Source organism: Lutra lutra, chromosome 8 (genome assembly GCF_902655055.1).
Source record: "Lutra lutra chromosome 8, mLutLut1.2, whole genome shotgun sequence".
Classification (NCBI taxonomy): domain Eukaryota; kingdom Metazoa; phylum Chordata; class Mammalia; order Carnivora; family Mustelidae; genus Lutra; species Lutra lutra.
The window spans coordinates 38,532,132-38,546,706 of record NC_062285.1 but is presented as its reverse complement, the minus strand read 5'-3'; the positions used below and the strand labels follow the sequence as shown (position 1 = coordinate 38,546,706).

Below are 14,575 nucleotides of genomic sequence, written 5' to 3'. Positions count from 1 at the left end.
GGTTTTGACAAGGCACTAATTTCTGATGACACAAAGCTGAAAGGGGACAGCAAATACCTCGGTGACAGAATCCAAGATTTTGTAAAAATCTTATCCAGACATAAAGATTTAAATGAAAAAGTCTAAATGAAATAGGGAAAAACATCTAAAGTTCTCTTAGCTTTGAAAAGCCCACAGCATTCGTACAAGATGGGCAGGCTTGGTCCTGGGAGAGAGACCTTAGGGCTTCCATTGATTGTAAGCTCAAAAAAAGGAGTCAATAACTAGGAAAGCAGGTGCCAAAGTGAGACCAGCAGCCTGCACAGAAGAGTAGATAAAGACCCCTGGATAAGGAAGCTGCTAGCTAGAGCCCCACACTGGTTCCTGGTCAGGGCCCGTCTGTAGCCCGTCCTTGATTCTTGGGGCTGTGTTTAAGAAGCAAGTAAGAATGCCGAGGATTCTAAGGTTCTCCTAAGAAGGAAAAGAGGATTGACTAGATTCATATGGAGAAATTGTAGACACGAAAACAAGTTTTAAATATGGAAGAGCTGGCATGTGAAAAAGGGATTAGATATATTTTCTATCATTCCAGGCAAAAATAGTGATACTAATGTAAGAAAGCTACAGGAAAGGAAGCTTTTAGCTCAATTAACAATTAGAGCTGTTAAAAATATAGAAGGCCTTGCTTGTGAGGTAGTGAGTTTGTGTTACTGGGAATGCCCAGGCAGGGGTTGGCAGACGGTCCATCTGGAACACTACAGTATGATGTGGGTGGTCAGTTGGCCCAGAGAAGATGTCTTCTCGGTTCCACATGACTGTGCTCCTTGAGGACAGAGACCATCTCTCATCCATCTTCATACCATTCCCCCAGCACCTAGCAGAGTGTCTTGGACATAGTAAGAGCTCATTGAATGAATAATATTTGGATAACTATGGTGTGAAAAGCAACACGAGAGTGAGGTAACAAGAAGAAAATGGTCCCTACTGGCCCCCAAAGAGAGTGTAGTTCATTTTAAGGAGTATCGGGCCAATAAAACTGAGGGAAACCTGTGCTTCAACTTGGGCGGGAGAATTAGTTTAATTCTGAGTGACGATGGCATATGGAGAGTTGCTCTGATCAGTATCATGGACCTTTTTATAGTGGACATCATTCTGATAGACGGTTCTGCATGTCAGGCCAACAGGAGTGGGGTGGGAAAGGTGCGGGACGGTTGGCAGAGGGTGTGACAGGAGCCTTTGTGCTGAGCGAACCCAGCCTCGGGCAACAGCCCACTCCCCTGGATTGAGTATCTGTCTGGGTCAAGCATAGACTGGAGGGAGGTAGGAAGAGGGCAAAAAGTGAGGGGCTAGAGAAAAGTGATTAAAAATGCGGCACACATTCATAAGAGACTGAACTCAACTTCTGTCTCTTCTGCAAATGAACTGTGTGACCTCCGGTAAGCTGCTTAACTTCTCTGGGCCTCCATTGCCTCCTATCTCTTTAGGGCTTTGTAGGTGCTGTTCCCTCTGTCTCTACAGCTAACATTCATTCTCCCCTCCTCACTTGGCACTTGGCCTCAATTACTCTTTATTTTACTTTGAGACAGAATTGTGGTTCTCCTTCCTCCTCCTGGCAGCTTTCCCTGCCCTCCCAAGCCTGTGTTGGATGTCCCTTCTCTGTGACCCTCCCGCACCCAGCCCTTCCCAGTCATAGCCCTTCAGCCCTATATCCTCATTCCCTGTTGACTTGACCACTCCTTGAAGGCAGGACGCATGACTTATTATTCATCATTATATCCCCAGTGCCTGACACAGGGCCTGGCATGAAGAAGACGCTCAGGGATGAAAAGGGGAAAATACAAAGTGAGCTGAAGAGGGAGAGGGGCATGAGACCTGGGGCCAGGACCTGACCCTGCTTTGGGTTTCTTCGAGATCTAGGATGTGGTATTCTGATTCTGTCAGTCCCACCAGTGGCACAAATACTGTAGCACTTGGACTGGAAGGATCTTGGACAGTCATTATCTCCCTAGCCCACCAACTGCTAGTCTTGCTCCATCGGCCAGTCCAGAATCCTAGGCAGTTTCTGTGGTTTCTCTGTCCTCCAACCCAACCTCCACTGCTGCTACATCTTAACTATTTCCCCAATTCCCACCCTCCCCTGCCAACCCCACCACCCCCACCCCAGGGCAGGCCACCATCATCTCCTGCCTGAGCCCCTGGGGGGGGCGCACGTTCCCCTACTTGGAGCTGTGCTTCCTCCAAACTGATCTCCACACTGCCACTGAGCCCTCTTGGAGAGCACATCTGATCACGGTATCTGTCTGAAAGCCTTGCATGGCTCCTCTCCATGTGCAGGACAAAGACTTCTCCAAGGTCTCCTACCACCAGACACAACCCCATCTCCTGCCCGGCTCCCAAGTGGGGTTCCAGCCATTCCCACTTGCCTTGCTCCAGACCTCTGTGCTGTCGTTTGCCTCCGGGCCTTGACAGATTTTATATCCTTTGCTGGGAGTATTCCCCACTTGTCCCTCCAGCACACGTCACTGGGGAGATCTCTGCTCATACTCTGCATCTCAGCTCAGTATCCCTGAGCCTGGCTGTGTGCCTTCACGGAGTGCCCCACCGATGACTCTGTGCCACCTGAGAGCTGTCCCACCCATAAAGGCAGGGACTGTGCCATTCTCAGGGCTGTCACGGAGTCGAGCAGACTGTGCACAGAACACCTTTGTAGTCTCTGTGGGGAGTGAGCACTCCTCAGAGCTGTGCGTTAGATGATACGAGGCTCTTGCCCACCTTTGCTTCCGGCACCCCGCACAGTCCCTGGTGCCTAAGACATGCTTCACACTGGAGGAACACATGAGTGAAAGAACGAACGAATGAATGAACGAAAGAAAGAATGAGTCCGCCCTCTGGCATCCCTGCCTCCCAGCCCCCAGGGCCTCTCCCCATACTCACACAGTGGGGAGGTCCTCCAGTCTGGCTTCTCCTGTCCTCTGTTCCCTCCGCCCTCAGCTCTGTTGCTTTATCTCACAGTGGTCCTTGGGGTTACAACCTCCGGGGACAAAGAACATGCAGGTCCTTTCGGGGGGTCCTTTAGGAAAGTGGTGTGGGGAGGATGCATAGGGCAGCCGAGTGAGTTCCACATTCATCCATGCTCTCGAGGGAGTTCGGATCCTGCTGTGTGCCTCTGCTGAGGAGGACCCTGTTGGAGCCCGCGTGGGATGTCCAAATGGCATGGGTCTCTTGCCATCCAAGCCAGGGGACCATGTGGCGGTGGTCCGTAGCAGCCAGGCCTTGACCCCACGTCAGGTCCTGGGTGGAAGTCATGTTTTCTTTTTTTTTTTTTTTTTTAAGATTTTTTATTTATTTATTTGACAGACAAAGATCACAAGTAGGCAGAGAGGCAGGCAGAGAGAGAGAGGAGGAAGCAGGCTCCCTGCTGAGCAGAGAGCCCAATGGGGGCTCGATCCCAGGACCCTGGGATCATGACCTGAGCCGAAGGCAGAGGCTTTAACCCACTGAGCCACCCAGGTGCCCCATGTTTTCTTTTTTGGACAGCAGTCCTTTCTACAAGCGATCTCCCCTACCTGAGCCTTGGGGTCCAGCCTCATCCGGGAGGTGATCACCCTCTCAAGGGGAGAGGTGGTTGATTATGTTTCCAACTCTCTGGTCTCAGTTTCCTCATGGAAGAAACAAGAGGTTATTCTGGAATATCTAAGGCTCGTTCCTCCTCTGAAGATGAGAATCCCACCATGGCCCTGGACAGCATCAGGGGCCAGCCTACAGATGACGGTGAAGGCAATGTCGGTCAAGGGTAGTCCTTCTGTCCACCTGCATCCAATTCAGGGAGCACTATCGCACAGCTGCTATGTGCAAGGCCTGGGCCACCGCGCTGCAAAAGACGCAGTTCCAGGCCTCAGGGAGCTCACTCCAGTGGTGGGCGCTGACATGTAGCGGGTACTAAGTAGCACTAACAGCCCTAATCTGGGCCAGACGAGGTGCTAAGCATTTCTTATGCATTATCTCCCCAGATCTGCTGGCTATCTCGGTGAGCTAGGGACGACTGCTACCCCCATTTGAGGAATGAGGGGACTGAGGTTTAGCCGTAACAAGTAACTCACCCAAGGACATGTCCCTACGTGTGTGTCCGTGGTCCAGCCAAGACTGGGGCTCACAGTCCTTGATTTTATCCCAAGTCTTTCACAAGAGCAGCAAAGGGGTAGGTTCCAAGGAAGCGGTGGACAGCATGCTGTGGGAGCACTGGCGACAGTGAGGAGCCTAACCTGGGGTTCAAAGCAGGCTCCCCACAGCAGCAGCTCTCCCTGAGGCAGTCTCTGTGACCGAGGAGGAGCAGAGTTATTAGTAGCCCCCAACCCTAGCTGGATGGGGCCGGGAGAGGGTTTCCAAGAGCATCCTTACTCCTAGGCAGGCCTCAGTGCCCTGTTGTGTCGAGCACTTTCGGTGTTTTGGACAGCGGACAGGGAGGTGGGCACACAGGGAAGACACAGGGGTCACATCCCGCCAGGTGCCAGGCGCAGGCCAGCTTCCCCTGGGGGCCGCAATTAGCATCTCTGAGCTCCTCCCCCCTCCCGCCCTGACTGTCTGCTCCTAAGCCTCCTGGAAGCCTTCCCTTGCCAAGTTCTGCAGGCTCATTCCACGTAATGCTTAAACATTCTCAGCTGGGAAATCTTGGATCAGAGGAAATCCTCTCTCACATGTGAAAGCCACCCCCCACCCCGGGCTGGTTCCCTCCTTCCCCAGCACTGCCACCCCCCAGCTAGCTGCTCTTCCTCCCCCAGCCTGACTTGGCGGCCCTCTCTCTGCAGCCCTCCTTGGGCCTGGCTGCGGCAGCAACCTGAAAAGAGGGAGCATGTTCTAATTAACACTGAGAGGCTCATTAGACAGACAGAGCCCCCCGAGCCCCCCTCCACCGCTTCTCCCGGCAGAAGCTGAGAGATTGCTCTCTTGGGAGGAGGCGAGGCTACAATTACCCATGATTCATGGGGTTTAGAGAGAAGTGAGCTGAACTGCTCTTAGGCCAGTGGGCCCAGAGACCTTCCCTCCCTGGGCCCACCCCTCACTTCCCCCTACCCCCGTGTCCATCTCTCTTAGCTCTCTAATCTGGCCCCGGTTAAGAAAAGAAAAGCGTTAGGGCACTTGGGAGGACCTGGTTGGGTAGACAGAGCTGATCTGGGACACTGTCAAGTTCCCAAGCCCTGGTTGGGGGCGAGATAGTGGAGGGAAAGGGGAGCATGCAGCATCTGACTCCAAGCCCAGATCTGGAAGAGAGCCTAGATTTTTATTTTCCCTGGGATACAGGAGAGAGTTCAGTTTAGTTCCTGTCTGTAAACATTTATTAAGCCCCAGCCATGGCTCTGGCTCGATGCTGGGCCCTAGGAATGTAGAGACGTAATACTATCCTGTCTGTAAGGTACAGTTTGTGGGGCTACAGAGGGTGGGCTACAAAGGACGGGAAAGAAACAGTGGGGGACAGTGCAGGCTGGGGTTGCAGCAGGCACAAGGCTGGAATAAATGGGAGATGGTTGTGTTAAATGCGCTGGAACAAATGGAGAAGATCCAACAATTGAATTCAAACACCAGAGTGAGCAGTTGCTCCTTGCCAGGCTCCGTGCTGGGTGCTGGGCATGGATCAGAGGGCTCGAATAACTTCTGCTCTGTTCGAGTTGGGGTGGTGAGGTGGAGAGAAGGGTGGGTTAAATAAATACCCCAAAGATGAGTGGAGAGAACTGAGTGTCAGAGAGAAGTAAGAAACAACGTTCTCCATGGGCACCTGAAATGGGGAGCTCCCTGTCAGGTTGGGGGACTGAGAAGGCTTCACAGAGGAAGCACACTGGGCTCCCTGTCAGGTTGGGGGACTGAGAAGGCTTCACAGAGGAAGCACACTGGAGGCAGGTCTCGAAGAAAGGGAAGAATATTGCAGACTGAGTGACAAAGTTGAGCAAATGCTCAGGGCAGGAAAGCCTAGCGTGGGCTGGGGGAAGCCCAGGAGTCCAGCCAGTGTATACACAGGCTTGGCATAGGAGTAGAAGATGGGAGGGAGGCTGAGGCCAGATTGCTCAGGGTCAGAAGGCCAGCAGGAAACACTTATACTTATTTTGGGTGATGCTCTCAAGCAGTGCAAAGCCTGTGTTCACATGGGCTCTTCAAGACCCTTGATCAGGGTAATGTAGGGCGGATGGTAGGTGTGATCAAGAAGCAGGGAAGCAGTGGGGAGGCTCCAAGTGGGAGCCAAAGGGTCCAAGTGGGGAGCCAAAGACAGCCTCACATGGCAACAGTCGGGTCAGGTTGATGCCAAAGGTATTGGGGTGCGGGTGCGTGGAATAAAGGCTTTGAGGCTGACAAACGCAGAGACCGGGGTGAAGGAGAACCCATGGTCAAATGCAAGTTTCCCAGCCTGGAGAATGTAACAGCCAAGGCTCTGTATGTGAAAAAAGAAGTCATCGAGAGCTGGTTTAGGGAGGTGGGGGAAGACAGTGGCTTTGTATAGGTGTACAGGGGGATCCGTGGGTTGTTGGAAATGCAAGTCTAGGATCAAGCCTAGGAATGGAAATTTGAGAGTCATTCCCATCATCATCATTGTCCTCAAATAGTTACCACTTACTGTATACCTATTATGTGCCAAGCGCTATACGAAACCATTCAACTCTCATAACAAGGTACAGGGTAAGCAGGATTAGTTTCATTTAACAGATAAGAAAGCAGAGAATCAGAGATGTTAGGAAACTAGCTCAAGGTCAACCAGCAGGGAAGAAGCAGATCTGGGCCTGAGTGTCTCTCCTAAGGCTTGTTCATCAGTCCATTAAAGTAGAGTGAAGTTATGATAGGAAACAAGGGTCTCACATAAGAGGAGAGAAGACATTAGCCTGTAGATGTTGCCACAAAGGCTCTGCCTGAGACAGCTTCCCTCTTAATTAGTGCCTAATTATCAGTTACCAGAGGCTGCTCTGACGACGTCCAACATGGCAGTCACGGAATGTCCTGAAGGGCTCAAATATGTCTGCAGAGTGGAAGATGGCCCACGTGGGACTTGTAACTGACATTCATAGGGGTTTCGCGGTCAGAATATAGAATGAAAGGGCTATGGGAGCAGGCAGACCAAGGTAGACTGGGTCGTGAGAGCTGAGGACAGAGTCTCGAGGTGATAAAAATACCAAGAACTGTGGAAAAGGGGGAGGAGGAGAGTGGAGGATGGACCATCAGGTTTCATGATTAAAGGTCTCTGGTGACCTTCCTGAGAGTCACTTTAGAAGACTGGTGGGAACAGGAGGTAGACCCTGGGGAGTCAGCACATACAGGGTTGGGTTGGCTGTTCGGTACTTGTTCATGGAAGGAGAGAGAGGGTATAGACTAGTCTTCCAAGAGGTCTGGTGGCAAACAGAAAAAAAGAGACTAGCCCAGTGCCCCAGAGCAGTGAAGTCAAGAGGAGTTATGTTTTAGCCTGGGGAGATCTGGGAGGGTCTGTAGGCAGGGGGAAAGGAGCCAGTGACACAGTAGAGTTCGGAAATGCAAGTGAAATACATCAGTTCCAGGAGAAGAAATTTATGGGTTGGGTTAGGGGGTTTTTGAGAGTTACAAAGATAACTTTGCAATTAATTCTTTAATGTATTCAATAAATATCCACTGAAGTCCTACTGTGTGCTGGGCACTCTCTAAGCACTGGGGATAAAGGAGTGAACATGGCAGAGTCTCTGCATTCGTGGGGCTTACAGTCTAGTGGAGAACTTGACGGGAATAGATTCAAGATATTCAAAATCTGGTTTTCTTTTCTGCTTGGGTGACACTAGGACACTGGCTGGTAGAAGTCACCTAGGCTTAGCTCAGCCTTCTCCAGGTAGGATGATATCGTGTTAGGGGAATGGACATCTTTCCCATTCTGGAAGCATTTCAGGCAATGGGATTTCATACCTTCCTTCTGTTGCCAATAGCATCTCATAACCTAAAGAGAATGCTCTTGGGCCTAGGGTTTCTCTCAAAGCGTGAGTAGGCCAGGTTGGAAAGAAGTAAGAATTTCTGCCTGGTGTCTGTTTCTCCTGGTCCCCTAGACAGAAATTGACAGAAGGAGGCAATTAAGTGGTCACCTCCCCTCAGTTTGCACCTTGGAGGGCTCTCCTTCCTCCTTAAGGCCTATTGGCCATTCCAGACCTCAGGGAACCTGCCAGAGTTCTGCGGCGACACTGAGCTGAGCCACAGTGATCTCTCCCCTCTGACATGATTTCTGTGAAAGCAACAACAAAATGCCTCTGAGATATTGGGAGTTTCTCTTTCTCTGGAGATCCTGGGTATATGATGAAACCCTGTCGGCAACTGTCCGAACGTTCCGGGAGGCAGAACTCAGACAGCCCGAGATTCCCGCCCCCCTGGTGCTCACATCTGTATAATTCCCTTCCATGGGAAGTGCCGTGGGACTAGAGGGCATAATAGGGTATCCCTCCTGCAATTAGGTTACCACTCAGTTGACCTTAAGTGAATCAAAGGAAAATCATCCCGGGCGGCTTGACTGAATTAGGTGAACCCTTTAAAAGAAGGTGAAGCATCAGAGTCACTCTCCTGCTGGCCTCAAAGGGCCAAACTACCATGTGGCAGAGAACAGCAGGCAGCTGTGACTAAGGGCCTCAGCCTTGGAATCTCAAGCAGCTGAACTTAGGATACCTACTGGCCACTCAAATCTTAGTGAGATTCAGTTTCCCCCTATCTTCAGAGTGGACAGCCAGACTGAGGAAGATAGAAAGCATAAGGCCACTAGGTCTGGGGATGGGGAAGGGCCCTGAATGGCGAGACGGAAGAACCAAAGACAGGATTGAGGTCATGCCATTTTACCCAGGATCATCCCTGGGGGTTGGGGTTGTGCCTGTCAGATTTCCTGGGCTAGAAGTGTGCCTCTGTTGGTCCGGGGGCAAGGGGGCACCCACAGGAAGGGAACCCAGCAGCTGGTGAGCCAATATGGCTAAAGGTTATTGGCCACAGGGGGAAAGTCTCTCTGGTTCTTTCCTAAGAGGTTTCGATAAGGGAGAAAGAGTGAGAGCATTGCCACGTGATGGGGAGAAACAGCCACAGCAGGAGGACAGAGCTGGAAGGAGGCGAGTAAGGGCCTAGAAGACACACGGGTCCCTTGTCACAAGTTTTCCTGGGTTCACACTGCCCACATGAGGTAACACGTGCCCACCAGCCCCACCCAGCCCCGCCCTGATTGTACAGCTCCTGTTGTTGGGAACAGAGGTGGCCCAAATTATGGAGCATGGTAGCCTGGAGGGACTCCCATTCTTGAAATATCCGTCCACCTACTCCTCTGTCCTCCATCTATTAAATTCACATTTATTGAGCATCTACTACATGCCAGCCCTTGGGCTGGTTATCAGGAACACGTTGATCAATCCCCAATCATCCCCTTATGATGATCCCAGGGTCAGAAATTTCCGCAATGCAGTGATGAGGAAGAAAGGTGAACGGGAGGAGCAGCATTTTTTAAAGCATTCCTGTTTAATTTTTAATTTGTTATTGTTTTAAATGTGCACACAAGTAGAAAGAATAGTGTAGTAAATTTTCAGATAACCACCCCCCCAGTTCCAACCATTTTTGTTAATATTGTTTCCTCTAACGGTTCCAGTTTTTTTGATGGAGTATTTTAATACAAACTCAAGATCCCGTGTATTTCACCCATAAGGACTTCCATACAGATCTCTGATATGAACGTTTTAAAACAAACACTGCAACAGCAGCTATCTGATCCCCAAATGCAACGCCCTGACCTCTGCCTGCCCCCCCACCCCGAAAATCGCCAACCACTGGGAAGCCAGTCCTACACCCTACACATCTAGGAGTCTTGACGAGGATCTGGTATCCCAGGCCGTGACATGCTGGAGTTTCAGACTTCGGCCCTTTAGTCCCCGCCCCGCACGACCCCCCGCCCCCACCCCAGGCCTCACCGCACTCTTCCTCTTCTCTGTTCTTGCCGCAGATTGAAATGCTAGAACACAAGTACGGGGGCCACCTCGTGTCCCGGCGCGCCGCTTGCACCATCCAAACCGCCTTCCGCCAGTACCAGCTCAGCAAGAACTTCGAGAAGATCCGCAACTCGCTCCTGGAGAGCCGCCTGCCGCGACGGATCTCCCTGCGCAAAGTCCGCGCGCCCACGGCTGAGAGCCTGGCGGCCGAGAAGGCGCTCATGGAAGGCTACGGCCTCATGGGGCTACCGCTGGTGCGCTCGCCCTCCCTGCCGCCCACCTTCGCGGGCACGCTCACCGAGCTGGAGGACTCCTTCACCGAGCAGGTGCAGTCCCTGGCCAAGTCCATCGACGACGCGCTCAGCACCTGGAGCCTCAAGACCATGTGCTCCCTGCAGGAGAGCGGCGCCTACCAGCTCCACCAGGCCCTGCACGCGGGCGCGGGGCCGCCAGGCCTAGAGGCCGAGATGCGGGAGCTCGACAGTGCCCGCCCCGCGCCCGCGCCTGGGGAAGAGACCGCCGAGGCCGCCGGCCTGCCCCAGGGCCACGGCAGCACCCTCATGATGGCTTTCCGGGACGTCACCGTGCAGATCGCCAACCAGAACATCTCTGTCTCCTCCGCCACGGCTCTGTCGGTGGCCAACTGTCTGGGCACGCAGACCGCCCAGACCCCGGCGGAGCCCGCGGCGGGCAAAGCCGAGCACGGAGAGGCCCCGGGGCAGGAGGCCTCGGCGGCCACAACCGCGGCTCAGGGGGACGCGCCCGCCGAAAACACGGGCTCAGAGGCCGGAGCCAGCGGGGCCCCGAGCACCCACCCGCCTGGGGCTGCAGTGGAGGCAGTGGCGGAGGGGGCCGCAGTGGCAGCGGAGGCAGAGGCAGCGGAGGAGGGGACCGGGGAGGTGGGGAAAGGGACTGAGGCCGAGGCCGGCGACAACTCGGAGCCGCTGAGCAGCAGCAGCACGTCCACCAAGTCGGCCAAGTCTGGCTCGGAAGCGTCGGCCTCAGCCTCCAAGGAGGCCCTGCAGGCCATGATCCTGAGCCTGCCACGCTACCACTGCGAGAACCCCGCCAGCTGCAAGTCGCCCACGCTCTCCACCGACACCCTGCGCAAACGGCTCTACCGCATCGGCCTCAACCTTTTCAACATGTGAGTGAGCACCGACTGGGGAGCTCTGGGGCGACCCGGGAAGCTCTTGGTCCGCGGGTAAGGGGCAGGGGCTACAAGGACAGGTGAACAGGGTATGGGTTGATTTCCCGCATCATCCCAGCACCCTGCCTGGTGACATTTGTGCCCTACCTGCTCCCCGAGGTGCTGGGTAGGGATGCATGTTTTCTTTTTCTTTTTTTCTTTTTTAAGATTTTACTTATTTATTTGACAGAGAGAGATCACAAGCAGGCAGAGAGGCAGGCAGAGAGACAGGAGGAAGCAGGCTCCCTGCTGAGCAGAGAGCCCGATGCGGGACTGGATCCCAGGACTCCGAGATCATGACCTGAGCCGAAGGCAGCGGCTTAACCCACTGAGCCACCCAGGCGCCCGCATGTTTTCTTTTTAATGGTTAACAAATTTATGTTCAGGATTAGGGACAAAACAACACATCAAGCCCATGCTTTCAGTACTATTCCTGCTTACTAGGGCTTGGAAAGCGAGGGAATAGAAAAGAAAATGCAGTATTAAGTAATAGTCCAGGTCGTATGAGGATTGAGCCGAAATCCTTCAGGCAGACCCGGAGCCAGGGAAACAGCATCGTCTCAGGGGGATGATGTCAAGGAGAGAGCAAGGAGGAAAACGAGGAAAGGCAAGGGAGGGCCTGGATGGGTGAGAAAGGAGAGACCTAGCATAAGGAATCCAGGTAAAAGGCAGGAGAAGGACGGGGATAAAAGGCAATAAGGACGCAGAGGTGGCACAGAAGAGAACAGGAGAAGGAAAGCAGAAAAATGAACAAGGGTTTTGGTTCAAAGTCCCCAGCCAGAGCCCCAGCCAGAACTGTCTTTGCAACTAGAATGTAGAGAGCGGGGGCCAGCAGTATACACGCAGCCCTCCCGTGGAAATCCCATCTCCACCCTCCATTCACCCCTTCCTTCAGAGCCCCGAGCCAGGAAATTGAACATCTCTCCCAGCCACGTGTCTGTTCACGTATTCACTCAACTGTTAGTTATTGAACCCCGGGCACGTTGACCATGGAGATGAGTAGGACACATCCCCTGGTCTCCAGAAACTTCTATTCCAGGGAGGAACAGCTACTATTCCCGGCTCACCCTATATAAAACATCTGCAAACTTCCTAACAATATCTAGAGACGGCCTTATCATGCCATTTTATGGAAAAGAAGCAGGCTCACACAAGTAAGGTGAGTTGTGCGCTCACACTCACGCAGACCCTGGGATCCCTCAAGACAGTGGTTCTCGAACTCTCTGTAGTAAAGGACCAGTCTGGGTTTTTACCCACTAAGTGGTGGCTGATACTTTTGTGAAATGCAATAAAAATGAGTTGCTAGAAAAGCAATCACATGCTTGGTTATCCCAAAAATGTCAGAGTGCTATAAAATGTTCTAAACGCTTGCCCTCTGTTTCTGTACTTAGCTTTTCCTGAACCAGTCAGATACAGTTCAGGGAACAGCATGGATTTGCAGGCCATACTGTGAGCACATTTGCCTAAAAACACAGCACCCACATGCACACATAGAGGCTCGAGCCTGAGAAAGTGAATGAGGGAGGGCAGGATTCTTGTGTCCCTGTGGCCAGTGCGGAAGGAGAGCTCCCCTCTGCTCCCCAGAGCCCTGCTTCTGGGGCGAGTACTGCATACAGAGGACAGAACACAGACAGGGAGGAAGGGCCTTCGTGGCAAGCCTCCGGGCCTTTCAGGGAAGACAAAAAGAAACCTCTCCACTTGCTCTGGAATTCTCTTCATCTGGCCAGACCTCTCTAACTCCTTCTCTCCCTGTGCTATCTTCACTCCTTGTGTGTGTATTGGGGTGGGGGGTGGAGGTGTTCAGGAAGACGAGGTTCCTAGGCGAAGCCCCTGGGATAGGGAGCCCGTCTGCAGCGGAAGGAATACTGGCTTTTCCGTGGAATTCTTCCCAGAAACTTCCAGGCACTTCTGTGGCTTCCCTGGGCTGGAAGAAAGGGAGGAAAGAAGTCGTGGATAGCCTTGGCTCACTCTCTACTTCTTCTTCCCACCTCCACTCCCACCCCCAGAAACCCAGACAAAGGCATCCAGTTCCTGATCTCACGAGGCTTCATCCCCGACACCCCCATCGGAGTGGCCCACTTCCTGCTCCAGCGCAAGGGCCTCAGCCGGCAGATGATCGGGGAGTTCCTAGGCAACAGCAAGAAGCAGTTCAACCGAGATGTGCTGGAGTGAGTGCCCCTATCGCCACGCGTGGCCCAGGGTCCCACAGGACACAGGGGAGGGAACAGGACCCCTGGAGTCTGGGCCCGTCGCTGTATCTTGACCAGCCTCTGTTTCCCCCTCCTGGGGTCCTACATTTACTGAGCGGGCTCCGGGCTGGGTCCCACTGAAGGTACCAGGGGTATAGAAATGGTCGAAGGAGACGAAAAGGCCTCCCTCCCTGCTACCCTCTGGTGCCAGAGAGGAGGACTGGGTCTACACGGGGGCTATCTCTGCCTGGTGAACAGATCCTCAGCCCACCACCTTGCTGCTGTCTGTCCAGCCCCTGAGCCCCCACTGGCTGGCTTGCTCCCCGTGTGGGCTCAGTTTCATATTGGTGGAGGCAAACACAAGTCAGGAAAAGGGTTTTAAAAAAAGATGGAGGGTTTTAGAGCAAGAAAATGCAGTGATTCCATAAACATACGTTTACCACCAAGATCAACAGATGTGGGCAGGATGGGGGCTTGGCTTCGCTAGTGCTCTTGGCTCTGTTCACGCGGAGGCGTGGGCAGGTGAGAGCCGCCGGGTCTGGGGTGGCATCCTTGGGGCCTCGAAGCCACTTTGCCCCTGGCAGAGAGAGAGGGTGAGGCCCTATGAAGGCTGCTCCAGACCCCCTTCTCAAAGGTCACCGTGCTGTTGGAAGCCGCCCCACCTCTCTCCTGCTTTCTCCCTGGGAAGTCAGCTGATGTGTTTCTCTGGGGTTCTGAAACAATCTCTCCCTTTCGTCTTGCTCTTGGAGCAGCAAGGGGCTGCTGTAGGAGGGACAGGGGGCTCCTGCCCGAGGGTTTGGGAGCAGCCTGACTGGCAAGACGGTCACTGTGCCTGGAGCTTGGAGACCTGGCTTCTGTTAACGCAGTAGTCTTGGTGCTGTGTCTTTGGACAAGTCCCTACCCTGGGGGCCTGTGGTTCCCTGCCCGTGGACTGGAGGGGGCTGGATTATGAGGGGTCGTCCCGTTGTCCTCTGGAATCCCTGTCACATTCCTGAATCCACTCAGTCTAACAGAGTACAGTCCGAAGAGCAGGGGCTTGGACACATCTGAGGGACCTTGAAATCCCAGGATTTCACCCCTTAGTTGATGGAACTCAGTCCCCCCCTATTTGAACAATCAGACCCTCCCCCACTAGTGCTTAAGATGCTCTGAGGGTCTTGCAGAGGAAAATGAACGGATAAGTGTGCTTCCTCCCTCCTCCTTTCTTCTCCCTCTCCCTCGCCACCCCCCTTTCTCCTCAGCATCAGCCCTGCTGGGTAGGGTGCCCTGAAGGGATG

At 53.4% G+C, this 14,575-nt stretch overlaps 1 protein-coding gene across 6 annotated transcripts in view; it reads left to right on the top strand.

Moving 5' to 3' along the window:
- Positions 1–14,575, top strand: part of IQSEC3 (IQ motif and Sec7 domain ArfGEF 3) — a 103,581-nt gene that overhangs the window by 54,699 nt on the left and 34,307 nt on the right. For all 6 annotated transcript variants that reach the window (XM_047742896.1, XM_047742897.1, XM_047742902.1 and 3 more), the window contains exons 4-5: positions 9,935–11,067; positions 13,116–13,277. In XM_047742896.1, coding sequence (XP_047598852.1) covers positions 9,935–11,067; positions 13,116–13,277 — 1,295 coding nt within the window. The remainder of the gene's footprint in view (positions 1–9,934; positions 11,068–13,115; positions 13,278–14,575) is intronic.